Below are 17497 nucleotides of genomic sequence, written 5' to 3'. Positions count from 1 at the left end.
TTGATCCGTGCATTTTGACAACTGTCTACACCTGCACAGAAGCACAGCCCTGATAAAGGCTTGGACCATTTCCATCATCCCACAGCTCCTTTCCCGGTCCACCCCGGCCCTCCGCCCCCAGAGAGCCCTGCCTGGCTGTCTAGTCCCGAGGATGAGTCCTGGCGGTTCGTGAGCGGGGTGTCGCTCCGTCTACACTCTTTGTGTCTGCTTTGTCCACCGTGTGTGTGAGATCTAGTCTGGGAAGTGAGCTCACTATCCCTCGAGCGGGCGATCGCAGAGCGAAAGCACGCCGAGGACCCAGTGGACCGGGGGCCCTCGGCGGCCGCACGTCGCCAGGCACGGGGACCCCTGGGGGCGGAGGCGGAGGCCTGGCCGCGCGCTGCCCCGGGGCCTGGCTCTCCTCGCCCGCCCCGCCCCGGCCGGCCCGGCGGGCGGCGCCGCTGGAAGTGACGCGGCGAGGGCGGGGCCGCGGGCCTGAGCCGCCGCCGCCTCGGCAGGGAAGCGATGTAGGAGCCGCCAGGCCGTCCCCGTCCTGCCCGGCCCGAGCCCCGCGGCCGCCGCCGACGCCGCCACCATGAAGAAGCAGTTCAACCGCATGAAGCAGCTGGCCAACCAGACCGTGGGCAGGTGAGAGCGCCGGGCCGGGCAGCCCCGGGATTGGGGTGGGGGGCCGGGGGTCGCGGACTCCCGGGGGGGGGGGTGGTGGCGGGGGGACGCGCCGGCTCCTCCGCGGGGCCTGGCCGCTCCGGCTCCGGCCTCCGCCCCGCCCGAGGCCGGCGGGGCCCTGGGCCGGGGGGGCTGCGCCACGCTGCGGCCTGGCGGCCGGGGTCTGGGCCTCCGCCTGGCCCCCCGGAGACCGGCCGGGCGGGCCGCGCCTCCCTGCTCCCCTCCCCCCGCCCCCGGATGCTACGGGGGGGCTGCACTTGGCCCCCCGGTCCTCCCCTCCCTCCCGAGATTAAGCCGGTCCGGGCCGCCCCCCGCGACTGGAACTCCGATCGGTCGTGTGTCCCAGGCTGCGGGGCTTGGGGGGCGGCATTCTCAGCCTTTCCGGGGTGGCCCCCCTGCCGCAGAGCCTTCACGTTTGCACAAGTGCATGGGGGCCCGTAAAGCAGCAGAGGGTCTTGAAAGCCCAGCGGGTCTGCCTCCGGAGTCTCAGGACACCCTTTGAGGGAACTTAGAGGGGATGCCGTCTCCAGACCAGGGGCGCATATGCGCTGGACAGCTTGACATTGAAAAAAGCTGGAATCGGGAGAAAGGGATTCTCGAAGCGCCTAGCGCCCATTTAAAAAGACATTACTATTTTTTTTTTTTTTTGAAACGTCTTCCTCACTTTGGATTTGGAAGCAGATCCTCCCCCATGGTGCTTTGGATTCCTTGACTGCTGGACAAGCATAGGTTCTGAAATGACAGAATAGCCCAGAGTTTGTAGATGATCAGGCAGTCGGAACAGGACTGGTTTGCGGGTTTGAGAGCTTCTGGAGGTGATTGTCATGTGCTGTGTTATCTGGGGCAGATATTTCAAGGTCTTCCAGGGCAGCTGAGCTGTATGGTAGCGATTTTGCTGTTTGTTCTGTGAAGAGATATGAAAGTGGGAATGTTTCGCAGCTTTGCTTCTTTTTTTCAGGAGCTGAGTCAGAGAGGGAGTTTGGTTGGGCCAAAGCACATGGGACACTTCTTTTTTCTGTGTGTGTGTGAAAATACTTTTACTTCCTCTTGAGTTTTCTAAATTTGCTCTTCGCTGTTTCGTTTCCCTCAACTTTTTGCTTGGTTTTGTTGTTTCATTCGTTTTGGTATCCCACCCTGTTAACTCGGTGTGCATTTATCCTATTGCCGGAGTTAATTTCTGTCCAGGCTGCAGCCTAGATGTGCCTCCTTTTCTGTTGTTTGTGGGAAGATGACAGCAGTAATGCTGAGAGGAAGGCAGACAGAGTATGAGGGAGAGCTCATGTTTCAACCAAGAATCTGTAGATGAATTACAAGGTCACTTCTGTGAGTTTTCTGTCCCTCTCAGTGTTCCTAGTAACATGCATCGTGGAGTCAATATTTAATGCGTGTCAAGATGCATTTATCAGAGAGTCATTTTGGCCCGTTTGTCCACTGTATCAGGCAAGTGATTTTTTTTGTTTAAACAAAGTTCTGAGGCTTTAAAAGCTACAAAGTTGTTCAGGGAAGCTGTTTAGGGTGTCTTTGGCCTCTGCTTCCTCCATAGCAGCTTCTCTCTCTACACTTTTAAATTCCAGCCATCCTTGCCTACTTTCAGTTTTCAGAGGAGGCTATGCTTTCTTATGTAGTAGCCCCTACCTGGAACTCTCGGAAGCTTCTTTCATCACACCTGCCCTAGGCCACCTCCTACTCTTCCTTCAGGTCTCCTTGTAAAGGTCTCTGCCTCTAAAAGGCCTTCCCTGATGCTCCAACATAGATTGGATGTCCCTCCTTGGCTCTTTCATAATTCCATGGAGCACCTGTTTTTCCATAATGTAATTGCCTCTTTACTTGCCGAGTTCTCCATGAGACTAAACACTTTACGAGTTTGTGCTCTTTCTTCTTTGATTCCCAGGGTCTGCTGTGGTTCTGTCACATGGTAGATGCTCAATAAATATTGGTACGCGGATGTAAATCCAGTCCTCACTCGACTGCCCTGGTGATATTGGCCCAAGTCTGGGAAAATGAGAATTGGATAGAGTAAGTGATGTGACTCATCCTAGGACTATAATTCGGGCCCTGACCTTTGACTCTGTTTGAAAATCTTTATCGCTGGATGCGGTGGAAGCTGCAGCTATTACAGAGCTATTAAGGGTGTGGCAATTATGTACCTAAAGTCAGAAGTGTTTTAACCAGGGACCCTGTTGCTTTACTGCTGTCGATTTCCTAGATATACTTGTAGTTTTTTTTCCCACTTAAGTAATTGTAAAGGACTAAGGAGGAAAAATGGAGGCAGGAGTAAACCCAGAATCGTTATTGGGTAGAAGCAAATGGTTGGCGGGCACCAGAATCAGGCTTCTGAATGTATTTGGGTCAAAACAAAGACTAGAAAGCACACGTGAACTAATGAATGAAGTCACTTGTGTGAATGGCTTGCCCATAGCGTGTACTGTCAGTTTCTAGAGTTCTAAGTGCTGTCTTGGGATGCAGTATTCTCTTTGCAGAATGATGCCCTTGTGAGTGACCCCACAGTGAGGTTCCACCTGATGGACATGTGGGAGAATTAGGAATGGCTGGAAGGAGTGAGTTCTCATGATGCAGTTTGTTTACAGTGGGTGGATGAGGCTGTTTCAGAAGCTGGTTTGTGTACCACAGGGGCAAGGCTCATGAGGTGGTCTCCTGATTTGGGTGTCCCAAAGGAGAGAATGAGGATGGTTCCTTTTGTCCCCCTGCCTTTTGTTGATTCATCCATTCAACAGACACTTCTTTGGCCTAAACTGTGTCCCAGTGCATGGGGTATTAAAGCGTCAAAAGTGAATACGACTCAGTTTCTGCCCTGAAGGAGCTCAGTAGATTTGTGGAAGAGACAGGCAAGCAAAAAAATAATTCTATACCCTGAGATGAGTGCTTATAGAGGGGTAGCTAATGCCAGTTCTTGTTGGATGGAAAGAAGTAAGCAAAAAACAGGAGGAAGTTTGAGCAAAGCCTTTTGGCTTTGCTTCCATCTTCAAGCACTTCTTTCAAATTTCTCTTGTATTGATGTCTCTCTTGGTTGTAAGAAAACCCAATTCAAACTGCCATAAGCGAAGATGGGAATTAATTGGCTTATATGTGACCTCCAGAATCCAAAAGCAGGATGGCTGCAGCTTGGGCTGGATCCAGGGGTTCCACTCTTTAGACAAGCTATGTCCACAAGGAGAACCCCCACCCCCATCCCCCTCTTCCATCATCCTCAGTTCCAGTCCCAGAGGGACAGAGAATACTTTCCTCCCAGTCACTGTCGCCAAAGGCCCAAGACTGACTCTGAGTGCTTCTGACCGGGTCATGCTTTTCCCTGGTAATGGGTACAGCGTCAACCCCATCTAAACCACGGGGACTAAGAGTAGGGGAGTGCTGGCTCCCCAAGGGAAACTGGCATGCTAGTCAGGAAACAAGAGACACCACCTTGTGTCTTTTGTAGTCTTGCTAAGAAGAAAGATACTTCGTTGTTAGAAATCCTCGATGCAGATGATCCAGTGGACGCAGGTGGTGATTTTGGGGAGGTGATGCCCTGAGTGGAGGAAGGTGGACACAGGATGAGGAGCTTGAGGAACGTTTAGTTATGAGATTGAAGTGTCCAGGAGAAAAGGAATCTGAAGGACTAACCAGGAGAGTTATTGCCTGGGTGAGGCTCTGGCAGGGAGTGTCTGCTTGGGTGTTGGTTTCTGCCTTGACTGAAGTACTCCCTGGAGGTTCAAATGCTTTCCCAGATAGTTCACTGCAGATAAGCCAAGGTTATAGACTCAAATGCCTAGAGGGGCCAGACTGGTAAAATAAATGAGTGACTGAGGCCAGGGAAGGGTTGGGGGCGTGCCCAACCCCCCCCCCCAATGGTCTCACCAAAGGGGCATGTGGGAATATGGGCCCAGAGCGACTCAACCTTTGCAGCTTTCCAGAAAAGCCTGAAGTCTGGATTTTAATGAAAGTTAGATGGCATTCAGTGCAAACGAAACAATCACTGTGGTACTGCGTGGGGCTCAACAAACTATATCCGTGGCCAGATTTGGCCTGTGGGTCACCAGTTGGCAGTTGCTTGTCTAGAATGACCTGGGGATTCAGGATCCCTGTTATTATTTTTCTTTTGTTCCCTGTACGTTACCCTGATATTACTGCATTCTCAGTTCTTTGGATGTGTTGAAAGGCTCGTTCTTTCCTTTACAGAAACCTTTAAAAGATTTGATAGTACTAATCATCAACTTTTCTCTAGTTGGTTTAGTTTCCCCAGTGCTGTACCAGAGCACCTGGCTTGGTTCTCACCTACTGGCAATGATCATTTCTATTTCAGAAAGAGGGAGAATGACTTGCCAGGTTCGCACATCTGCCAAGTGGTGGAGGGATTCTGACTCTGGACCCCATGTGCTTCCGACTATAGCATCTGGGCTGCCTCTTCACAAGGGAAGAATGAATGTTTATTAAACATTTTTGGTGCCTATTAAGCTGCTGGGCTCGGTGCTTTGCATAAATTCTCGCACTGCATTGTTGCAGCAACTCTGAGAGGCAGTGTTATCTGTTCCTGATTTAATGATGAAGAAGCTGGAACTCAGAGAGGTCATCAAGCTCGTAAATGATGGAGCTGTGGATTCACACCCAAGTGTCTCATTCCAGAGCAGGTATAAGTCCTTACTTTGTGTGGGCAACTCTTACATGAGAAACCTGTTGTTTGAGTCGTGAGTGATGCTTTCTTAAACTCCTGGAGGCTCAGAGTTGGATGTTGCTCTAGTCCAATGGCTCTTACCAGGCACGGTTTTGCTCCCCCGGGGGACATTTGGCAATGTCCGCAGTCATTGTTTTGATTGTCGTGACTTGACTGGGGGAGGGGTAGACAGAGGCCCTGGAGGCTGCTGCTTGTGCTACAGTTGCACTGGACCGCCTCCCGGTCCAGACATAGCTGGTCCCACATGCCAAGACTGCTGAGGTTGACAAATCCTATTCTAGCCCTTCCAGGGTCTGGATGTTTGAATTATCCAAACCAGAGCTCCACACTGTTGCCTGCAGGCCAGAGATGTGTTCTCTTTGGCCTATGCTGTATTGATTGATTTTCTACAATCATTGGCTCATATTTAAAAATGAGACGTTTTCACATGAAAACCTGGACTTCCAGTTGCTTCCAAAATCTTGGAGGACCTGGCAGTGCCCGGCATCCCTTCCGAGTGCAGGTGGCAGGAGCTGAGCAGCCGTTGTCCCATCTGGGTGAGGCATGAGCCGTCCAGTTCGCCCCAGTCCCTACCCAGCCTGTCTTATTCCGTTCTGTTCTTTGCCGACCCTCCCTGAAGGTCACAGATATCTAATGACCTCCTCCCACTCCAGGCAGGCGGTGCTGATTCTCCAGATGAGCCAGACACCCCTCTCCCCGCACACCCCTCTCCCCGCACACCCCCGAGTCGTGCTCTGGAGCCACAGGGACTCCGTCTTGTCTCTCTTCCGTGAGACAGCCCTACCTATGTTTGACATCACAGACCGTATCCTTACTTTTGCCGGCATCAGGTTCTACATCCCTCACCTCCTCTGCTGCCTCATTTTACCACACTGATTTCCTCCAAACAGGAATTCTGAGAGAGGGGAGGTGGCTGTGCTCTGCTTCCATCTGAGCGGATTCCATCCAGCCTCTGCATGGAGTAGGGGTGGAAAGGAATTTGGTATCTTTGCAGCTTCTTCTGAATCTGATCTTCTGTGGCCTCGTTATGTGCTTTACATATTGTGAAATCCTAGAATATCAAAGAGGGTATTTATAGGTGAGTGACAACTCATTGTTCACTGAAAAAAAAAAAAACCCCAAAAACCCCTAAAAGAACGTGGACTATAGCATCATGTTCAAATATCATGTCGTGTATGTGAAGGCAGCATGTTATTCTACTATGGAATTACCTTCTTGCCAGTGATTCCCCGTGTGTACACTGCAGACCGGGCCCCCCCCCAATATAGGGTCCTAGAGTCCGCATGTGCACTACACATTCTTGTCTGACTGCAGACGGTTTTGCATATATCATTCTGTTTCTCAAAGTAGGTAGATGCCATTATAATTAATCAAGCATAAATCCTTTTAAAAATATCATTACACTCCTGTCTGCTTCGTGTGTGTGTGTGTGTGTGTGTGTGTGTGTGTGGTTTCTTAAACATAGATAGTAAAAGTATAACAGGCCCACGGTCCTTTATCCGAAACCCCTGGGGTCAGATGAGTTTCAGAATTCAGAATTTTTCAGATTTTAAAGAAAAGTAATCACATATGCTGTTATAAAATATCTCCAGTAGGATCTGGGGCAGCAGCCTGTAATCGTCATACATGTTATTATTTCTATAGCAAAATATATGATTGTATTTCACACTAAATGTAATCCTTAAAGATTATAAATAACTTCATGTTAGCTTAGGCCAAGTTATGTTGCCAAATGAGTTACAGAAAAATCTTTTTTTTTTTTTTGGTTTCAACGTGATAGATAAGGGATTATGGGCCTGTAATGTTCCTGGTGAGGGAGTCTGAAATTTTACTTTACATAATGTCTCTCATATTCCAAAAAGTTGGAAACCACAGTTATACTCTGTAAGCAGGGGTAACAAAGTCGAGTGCCAGAGCAAGTAAAAGTAATAAGTGATGTGGGAGATAGGTGTAAGGAAATAGGGGATGGTGAGGACCACAGGGAACCAGTGAGTACATGTTCATTTACAGGGCTTAGTTGCTCTCAGCTCCAGCCACTTGTTGCCATGGTGAAATGTGGGTACATTGTAGTCACATCTCCCCTTTTTTAATGATATTCTGGAAGCTGATTTCTTGATATTTAAATGTCGGCAACTAAAAAAGAAAAAGAAAACCAAAACAAAACACTGTTTAGGCCAAAGAAAATATATCTTCAACTTTTATCCGGTCTTGGGCTGCCTCTTTTGACCTCTAGTTTAGAGACTAATTCTTATGGTATGAAAATTGGACAGCGGTGTTTTGGTAATGAACTTCTTCCCTTCTTCTTAAGGTGGAGACCAAATACTTGTTCTGTCATCATTCCTCATACTTTACACACATTACACATGTTTTGAGTGTATAATTATAATAAAACAGAAAAAGTTGATAGGCATTTTATTTGATTATTTATTCATTTATTCATTCATTTATTTATTTATTTGCTGCATTGGGTCTTTGTTGCTGTGCACGGGCTTTCTCTAGTTGCAGCGGGTCAGGGCTACTCTCCGTTGCAGTGCGCGGGCTTCTCAGTGTGATGGCTTCTCGTTGCAGAGCATGGGCTCTAGGTGTGTGAGCTTCAGTAGTTGTGGCATGTGGGCTCCGTAGTTGTGGCTCACGGGCTCTAGAGTGCAGGTTCAGTCGTTGTGCCGCACGGGCTTAGTTGCTTCACGTCATGTGGGATCTTCCTGGACCATGGATCGAACCCGTGTCCCCTGCATTGGCAGGTGGATACTTAACCACTGTGTCACCAGGGAAGTCTGACATTTTATTTTAGAATTGCCTTTTTTTCCAGCCAGTAGGATGTTTTCTTTTTCATCTATGAATTTGAAACCTTAAAAGTTATTAATCTTGGAAAAGGGGATGAAAGCCCCGAGTTAAAATAGGAGCCTCTTTTTAAGTTAGGGAGTTAAGGGAGATTAGGTCCCAATGCCTCTACCTTTCCAGGGCTGTAGTGACCTGAAGTGACATTGCCCATCTGCCCTTGTATTCGGACAAGGACGTGTTCTTTCTGTCCTCTCTTCTGAGACCACCCCTTCCCCCCCTTCCCCCCAGTGATATCAGCCCCATAACTGCTACCACGTGGCTGACAGCTCTCCGTTTTATGCCTCTGGCCCTGGCATCTCTTCATCCCTAGATTGAACGTCTCCACTTAAATGTCCTGCTAACGTTGAACTCATGAACTTCGTCCTCAAATTAGCCTGCTTTCCCTGGATTCCCTCGTCTACGAGGCGGCAAACTTTGGCCTGCAGGGCAAATCCTGCCTACCTCCTGCTTTGTAAAAAAGGTTTATGGGAACATAGCCATGCACTGCTGCAGCAGAACTAAGTAGTTTTAACAGTGACGGTATGGTCCGCGGAGCCTGTGCTATTTACCGTCTGTTCCTTTTACAGAAGAGTTTGCTGGCACTTGCTCTAGTGCACGGAATGCCACCACACCTACTCAGTCACCTGTCAGTTCCCCATCTCTCTTCCACGTTCTTTTTTTTTTTAATGTTTTTTAAGGACTTTTATTGAGATATAATTGACATACAATAAACTGCATATATTTAAAGTATACAATTTGATTTTTTTTCTTATTAGTAATGTATATATGGCAATCCCAATCTCCCAATTCATCCCACCCCAACTCCCCCCTCACCCCCCGCTGCTTTACCCCCTTGGTGTCCATATGTTTGTTCTCTACATCTTTGTCTCTATTTCTGCCTTGCAAACAGGTTGATCTGTACCATTTTTCTAGATTCCGCATATATGCGTTAATAGATGATATTTGTTTTTCACTTTCTGACTTACTTCACTCTGTATGACAGTCTCTAGGTCCATTCATGTCTCTACAAATGTCCCAGTTTCGGTCCTTTTTATGGCTCAGTAATGTTCCATTGTATATATGTGCCACATCTTCTTTATCCATTCATCTGTTGATGGCTGTTTAGCTTGCTTCCATGTCCTGGCTATTGTAAATAGTGCTGCAGTGAACATTGGGGTGCATGTGTCTTTTTGAATTATGGCATTCTCTGGGTATAAGCCCAGTAGTGGGATTACTGGGTCATATGGTAATCCCATTCTTAGTTTTTTAAGGAACCTCCATACTGTTCTCCATAGTGGCTGTATCACTTTACATGCCCACTAACAGTGCAAGAGGTCTCTTCCACGTTCTTTATTTTACAGGCTCTCACCACCATCTGGCAATTCTGCCTGCTGAGTATCTTTTGACTTGGTCTCTGCCTCTCAGTGGCCATTTCCCCAATTAGCTTAGTTCAAGCTTTCATTTTTTTTTTTTCGCCTGGACTCACAGTTGTCTTCCAACTGGCTTTGCTGGCTTGAGCTGGTTGTTAACCCTTTTGAGGAACATCTAGTTCTCCCCTTACTTTTGACATAGCCAGTCACTGTTTTAATGATCAGAGCTGTTCCCCTCTAATTAATTTTTTTTCTGATGAATTCTCTGGAGTTTAGAGTCAGTACATTTGTAGGAAACTAGTATTTATGTAGTCAGTGTACTGCCACATTGCCTTCTAACATGACAGTGCTATCTTTTTTTTTTTCATTTATTTATTATTTTTTAAATTTATTGGCTGTGTTTGGTCTTCATTTCTGCGCGAGGGCTTGATTGCGGTGAGCAGGGTCCACTCTCCGTTGTGGTGTGCAGGCTTCTCATTGCCGTGGCTTTTTTTGTTGTGGAGCATGGGCTCTAGGCTCACTAGCTTCAGTAGTTGCGGCACGTGGGCTCATTAGTTGTGGCTCACAGTCTCTAGAACACAGGCTCAGCAGTTGTGGCACACGGTCTTAGTTGCTCTGTGACAGGTGGGATCTTCCCGGACCGGGGATCGAACCCGTGTCCCCTGCATTGGCAGGCAGATTCTTAACCACTGTGCTAGCAGGGAAGCCCCGGCACTATCAGTTGTTTGCAGTACCTTTACAGCAAGTAGTGTTGCTTAGCAGCACACATCACTCTGCATGACATGATGAATACCACGTCTCACCATCACCCTAGTGTCACTAGACGTTCTTTTCTACATTCGCTATTTATTTTAATTTTTTCCCCTAAGGTTGAAATGACCATTGACCCTATATTCAGATTTCCTTGTAGGTTCAAGTTTTCTGTATGTATCATTTGTTTATTTATTTGCTGTGGAATTAATGTTCAGTTGTCAATTTCATCATGCAGTTCCCAATTCAGCTCAACCCATGTCAGATGCTAGGGGCTGGGGTTAAATATATAACCGATTCCTAGGAACCTGAGTGGGAAGAAGGGCATACAAGCAGATAACTCGAATATAGCCAGATGTACCTATTCCAGCAGATTTCAGGTGTTAATAATGAAATATTAATGCCACATCTTGATTTATTCATGTATTTTAATATAAACAAGTCGATATTCTTGTTCTCAGATGCATTACTTAATGAAAGCAGTGCTGGAATCTCGAGAGAGCATGTCTGTGACGAGGTGCATGTTTGATATGTTTCAGAAGATAAAGCAGATTCTGTTGAAGATCTGACCCTGTGATTTATTCGCGGGTGAGTCAAAAATTATCCGCACCCAGGCTGTGGAATTTATAGAAGTTTGTGTATAACCAGAGTGCGGATAATTTTTGACTCACCCGCGTATGAGAAACTGCTTTTGAATAGGTCGAGCCTATTTGTAGCAACTGATGTAAGAGAGTAGCATAGACACATTTACACTACCAAGTGTAAAATAGGTAGCTAGTGGGAAGTTGCTGTATAACACAGGGAGATCAACTCAATGATGGGTGATGCCTTAGAGGGCCAGGACAGGAAGGGTGGGGGGGAGTCACGGGAGGGAGGGGATATGGGGATATATGTATAAATACAGCTGATTCACTTTGGTGGACTTCAAAAGCTGGTACAAGAGTGTTTAGCAATTATATTCCAATAAAGAGCTTAAAAAAAAAGAAAACAATATTCAGTTCCCCTCAGCCCTCCACGTTGTAAGGCTTGTTTCCTGTGTCCAGATATTTCATGTTAATTACAGCTTATTGATGATTTGCAAAGGCCACTTCCTTTTCACCAGTCCTAAGTTGTTTATCTTCCTCTCCTTTCCCTCGATTCTTTTTTAGGTGTCTTATCAGAGATACCTTTTGGTCTAGTGGTCAATATGATCTCTCCTTTAATGTTTCATTAGCATTTCTTCTGTAGTTTCTGTGTTCTTCCACATGAGTTAGCCAAGTTTACACCTCCTAAAGAGTTTAAGTGATAAATTGTAGACTAAGTAAACAGGTGCTCAAATGAACACAAGTATTTAAATATGTAAATGTTCAGAACTGCACAGAAATTCTTGTATGCAACTACCAGCTACCTGTCACATGGCAGTGTGAACACTTACACATCTATCAGCTTGGATTTCACGTGGTCATTGGATACTCTCAGATGCATGGGCTGGAGTGGCCACTTGAACCCATGCCCAGGTACACCTTGGGGAAATACACCGGAGTATTTCTACTTCACTAGCTACAGTGAGTGCTAGGATAGATGGAGCATGGGCTCAGGCATGGGGTCTCTGAGGTATGCTTGGGGCTCAGTGAAGGCTTCTCTGACATGTGACACTTCAGCAGTCTTGATAACAGGCAGGAAGGGATGACAGGTGATTAAGAATTCCAAGAGGGAAGAGAAGTTCTTAGGGGAGACTTAAAACCCTGAAAATGTATCCTTTAACTTAATATTTTTTTGTCTATAAATTGGAAAAAGACAACTATATTTGTGGAAAAACAGATCCAGCTTAACAGTGGAAAAACTCTATCCAGCTCTTATTTTCAAATTAGGTAGTGAAAGGTTGTGTGTAGATCCACATGTTCTCAAGTCCAGAATGACTGTGGTATTTAAATTCACAAGCCCCTGGATGCATTTCCATTCAATAGGAGGAGTAAGTTGGTTCCTTAAAGCTTTAAGAAGCCTTCAAACCAGTACACTCAATTTTCTTTGCCTCATGTAAATGGATGGCCGTCTTGCCCCGGAATAGACAATTTTGCTGTACATTGAAAGTATTGAGTCATCATATTTCACAGTGTAACTTTTAGTTTCTTTAATTTTTGTTATAATTGTTCATCCCCTCCTATAACCTTTTCAGTACTCTCACTGCTTTTGCATTTTTGGACATGCTAGGGTTAATAATAATCCCCAAACAGCTCCAAGATGGCAGGACTCAAATACATCGTCACCCATGACCGTGAACACCAGCTTTTTGAAGTTGGGCAGTATTTTTTTTTTTTCCTTTAAGAACTTTTATTCTCATACAATTGACATACAATAAGCTGCATATATTTTAAGTGTACAATTTGATATATTTTTTCTTATTTGTAATGTATATATGGCAATCCCAATCTTCCAATTCATTCCTCCCCAACCCATCTGCCCCTGCTTTCCCCACGCGGTGTCCATATGTTTGTTCTCTACATCTGTGTCTCTGTTTCTGCCTTGCAAACAGGTTGATTTGTGCCATTTTCCTATATTCCGCACAATATGTGTTAATATACAATATTGGTTTTTCTGTGGAGTCGGGCAGTATTGATTGGCTTTTGTTCTCCTCTGTGGAAGACCATCATTAGAAAGGCTTCTGTTCCAGTTTTGGAGGGTGGGGCTCATGGTTTGAGGACCACTTTAGTGGAACTGGGGAGCTCTTACAGGCAGAAGGTTGAGAAAATTAATTGGGTGCTTTAGGAAGCCAACTCTGGCAGCAGGTGGAGTTAGGATTGTGGAGCAAGGGAAAGAGGAGAAGGTAAAAGAGACTAGCGAGGACGCTATGGCCACAGGCTGAGAGGTGATGGCAGCCAGAGCTAAGACGAGGGCATTGGAGGTTGACTGGAAAACATATTTAACACCACGATGTTTGAGGTGAAGAAAAGAGGTGTATGGTTAGATGTTATTTCCAGAAGTGGGTAACACCATGATTCTTCAGTTTTCCATTGTGTTATGATGCTGCTCTTTTTTTAAAAACACGTAATTCTTATATCTACTTTTTTGGTTGGGCTTGCTCTTCCATTGATTTATGGCTTTGGTATGTGTATCAGGGTGTGCACACCAGTACTACACTGTTTTACTAACTGTTGATCTGTAACGTGTTTTATTTTTTTATCTTGTGCCAAAGTCCAAAATCTTTTTTTTTTCAGATCTTTATTGGAGTATAATTGCTTTACAATGTTGTGTTAGTTTCTGCTGTACAACAAAGTGAATCAGCTATATGTATACATATATCCCCATATCCCCTTCCTCCCCCCCTCCCTCCCCCACTCCTCTAGGTCGTCACCAAGCATTGAGTTGATCTCCCTGTGCTATGCAACAGCTTCCCACTAGCCATCCATTTTACATGTGGTAGAGTATATATGCCAATGCTACTCTTGTCACTTCATCCCAGCTTCCCCCCCCACTCCCACCCCGCCCCATGTCCTCAAGTCCGTTCTCTGTGTCGCCATCTTTATTCTTACCCTGCCACTAGGTTCATCAGTACCGATTTTTTAGATTCCATATATATGTGTTAGCCTACGGTATTTGTAACGTGTTTTAAAGTTACTTCTTTTTTTTTTATAAATTTATTTATTTATTTTTTTTACTTATTGGCTGTGTTGGGTCTTCGTTGCTGCACACAGGCTTTCTCTAGTTGCTACGAGCGGGGGCTACTCTTCATTGTGGTGCACTGGCTCCTCATTGTACTGGCTTCTCTTGTTGTGGAGCATGGGCTCTAGGCACGTGGGCTTCCATAGTTGTGGCACACGGGCTCAGTAGTTGTGGCTCATGGGCTCTAGAGCACAGGCTCAATAGGTGTGGCGCATGGGCTTAGTTGCTCTGTGGCATGTGGAATCTTCCCAGAGCGGGGCTCGAACCCGTGTCCCCTGCATTGGCAGGCAGATTCTTAACCACTGCACCACTTAGAAAGTCCTGTAACGTGTTTTAAATGTGGTAGAGCTGGTTTCCTTCAGCTCTTCTTTTTCAGTTATTCTTTCCTGTTTCTGTCTAAAAGTGGATTTGGGTATCACTTCTTTTCTAGCTCCTAGAAAAATTCCTTTAGGATTTTGATTGATTTGGAGCTTATATATCCAGATCATATTTATTGGGTGCCTGCTATGGGCTAGGTCCTGAGGATACAGAAATAACTAAAACCCAGGAATTACAGTCTAGTAAACCTGTGAACGAGACCCTGGGGAGAATTGGTATCTTTCCAGCATGAGGGTGGTATATCTCTTTATAGACAGAGAGCTTTTATGTGCTTCCTAAATATTTTTGCTGCTGTTGTTCTTGTTGAGAATAGTGCCTAATTAGTGTAATTGGCAGACATGGGTGATATTGATGTTTGTATATACTTGTTTACTTTACAACTTCTTTAGCTGCAATTGATAATTTTGTTACTTCTTTGACTTTTCTGTGTATATAATACCATCTGATACGTTTCTTTTTCTTCTTTTGCTATTATTTATTTCAATGATTTCTTTTTCTTTCCTTATTTAGTTGATTAGACTCTCAGAAATGATGTTTAGGCCTATAATTGTCTATAGCAATATTGTATAAAGGGCATGTGATTGCACCCCTATTGGGCATTCCAGAAACATGATAAAGGAATGCTTAAATCCTGCTAAAATGCAAATGTCCTAATCTGAATGGCTCCCAGTGGAAATCAGCAAGCATTTTCCCTCTCTTTTTTTAGCCCCACACCTTTTAGTATGTCTGATGAGCCTCGATTCTGTGTCTCAGTCATAAGATTGGCAGGTGATCTTAAAGGCAGAATGCTGAACTTGTAGTGGTCCAACTGTATGGAGGAAACAATTGCAGTGCACTTAGTCTGAGGAAGGACTTGGAAGAGAAAGCTGAGAAACGGTGAGAGGAGTTTAAATGGAGCCTATGTGACGTGTCAAGTGGTTAGCTGGTCACAGGGTGATGGACTGAATTGTAGTCTTTGAATCTTAGAGCAATCTTTAGGAATAGAAACCTTGCTACCCATAAATTTTGATGGAGGTTCTACCAATCCTCTCCCCAGGAAAAAATCTCCACAAACATACACTTGCATGTAATTTCATGGACTTCACAGACATCCTCAAGCCCATGGATAAGAAAACCCATCTATATGGTCTGCAGTTCAAGAAGTCTACTGGTTATCAGAGAGATGCTGGGCTGCAGTTTCTGGGCAGTGAACTGGGCTTAAGGTACAGATGGGCCCCTCACACATCTGTCCGTGTGTGTTGTTCTGCTAGTCTCCAAAATATACACTTGGCGTCTCTGAGAGCCTTCCCCCCAAAAAAGCAGAAATCTGTTTCTCTTGATGATGAGATTTGGTGAGCACATCAGATTACTTTCCCTTAATATAAGTCAACTTGTTGAGCAGTTCGTTAATTTAGTTATGTTTTCAAAACTTTTAGGTTAGGGCTTAAGGAAACTAACATTGCTTTAGAGCGGTTGGAGTATAGTAAGAGGTGTGCTGGACTCCAGGCTGAGGAGCTGAGATCCTGTGTGTGCTGTTCACTAGCTCTCTCTCTCTCTTTCTCTCTGGCCTTGGCTGAATCAGCCTTCCTGCTGTGTTCCCAACTCTTGTCAGCCCAAGAACAAGCCCAGGTATGTTTAGGAAGGTGGCAGGTGATAAGGAGGCATTATAAAACAGTAAGGAAACTATATGAAACAACAGGTTAGTATTGGGAAAAATAGTCAGGTGAGATTTCACCTCACTACTATATGCCAAGATAAATTACAAACAGATTAAGAGTTTCATGTAAAAAAGAAAACCATAGGGACTTCCCTGGTGGCACAGTAGTTGAGAGTTCAGGGGACATGGGTTCAATCCCTATTCCGGGAGGATCCCACATGCTGAGGAGCAACTAAGCCCGTGAGCCACAACTACTAAGCCTGTGCTCTAGACCCTGCAAGCCACAACTACTGAGCCCTCATGCTGCAACTACTGAAGCTCACACGCCTAGAGCCTGCGCTCCGCAACAAAAGAAGCCACCACAATGAGAAGCCTGTGCATCGCAACAAAGAGTAGCCCCTGCTCACCACAAGTAGAGAAAGCCCACACGCAGCCATGAAGACCCAATGGAGCCAATAAATATATAAATAAATAAATAAATAAATAAAACCATAAAATAAATAGAAGGAAATATGAAAAGTACTTCATGCTCTGGCTTACAAGTGCAGAGAATGAACAGTAAAAGACAACCTATAGATTTAACCACATAATAGCTAAAATCCTGTCTGTCATAGACCATAATTAACGTTATGACAAATGATTAACTGGAAAAAATTGAGAGCAGCCACAACAGAGGGTTAATATCGTTAATGTATAAAGCTTTCTTATCCATCATTTTAAAGAACTCTACTGTCATGAGCAAATACCATGAACAGAAAGAACAGAAAGTCACAGGTGAATTTCAGATGACCAGTAAATATGTGACTCTTTATAAAATTACAAGGAATCGAAGAAGCACGAAGCTTCGCGACTCCATTTTTCATTTACCAAATCAGGCATCCATTTGGTAAATGAAGCTAATGCTGTGTTGCTGCCTTGGTGAAGGTGAGGAAGGCTGTGTCACGCATTGCTGGTGGAGATACAAAGTGGCTTTCTTTTCCTGAAAGAAATTTGCCATTGTGTTTTAAGAACCACTTCAGTGTCGGAGAGGAGGGATAAATTGGGAGTCTGGGACTGACATATATACACGACTATATTTAAAATAGATAACCAACAAGGACCTACTGTATAGCACAGGGAACTGTGCTTAATATTCTGTAATAACCTAAATGGGGAAAGAATTTGAAAAAGAATAGATATATGTATGTGTATAACTGAATCACTTTGCTATCTACCTGAAACTAACACAGCATTGTATGAAGGTGAGTCAAAAATTATCCGCACTGCAGTTATATTAAAACTTCTGTTGCCTGCACTGTCTTACCAGTGCTTTCTGTTCAAGGCTGCTCTCTCCCCAGTCACTGCTGTGCAGGCGTGAACATGTTACATCAGTTCATTTGGAACTGCGGTGCGAGCAAAAATGGATGCCCCACTTGTGATTTGCATGAAAGAGCAGCATGCAGTGATTTGTTTTTTGTGGCCTGAGGGTGTACCTGATGCCGTTATTTATCGAAGACTTTGTCCACAGTGTAGAGAAAGTGTTTCGTTGTGAAGAAGTGTGTATGAATAGATAGAGAAGTTCAAGGAAGG

At 45.2% G+C, this 17497-nt stretch overlaps 1 protein-coding gene across 7 annotated transcripts in view; it reads left to right on the top strand.

The window, feature by feature from the left end:
- The first annotated feature begins 484 nt into the window (after positions 1-484).
- The window catches only part of ARHGAP17 (Rho GTPase activating protein 17), an 87257-nt gene continuing 70244 nt past the window's right edge, over positions 485-17497 (top strand). For 6 of the 7 annotated variants that reach the window (XR_009055414.1, XM_057748358.1, XM_057748354.1 and 3 more), the window contains exon 1: positions 15352-15494. Coding sequence is in view for 6 of the 7 variants with exons in the window: in XM_057748358.1 (XP_057604341.1) it covers positions 15367-15494 (128 nt within the window). In the remaining variant the exon portion in view is untranslated. Of the gene's footprint in view, positions 628-15351; positions 15495-17497 lie in introns of those variants that run through there. The other variant, XM_057748357.1, reaches the window with a different exon arrangement.

The sequence above is a fragment of the Hippopotamus amphibius genome, chromosome 9 (genome assembly GCF_030028045.1).
Source record: "Hippopotamus amphibius kiboko isolate mHipAmp2 chromosome 9, mHipAmp2.hap2, whole genome shotgun sequence".
Lineage (NCBI taxonomy): Eukaryota > Metazoa > Chordata > Mammalia > Artiodactyla > Hippopotamidae > Hippopotamus > Hippopotamus amphibius.
Note: the sequence above shows the minus strand (reverse complement) of the source record. Positions and strands in the feature narration are given on the sequence as shown.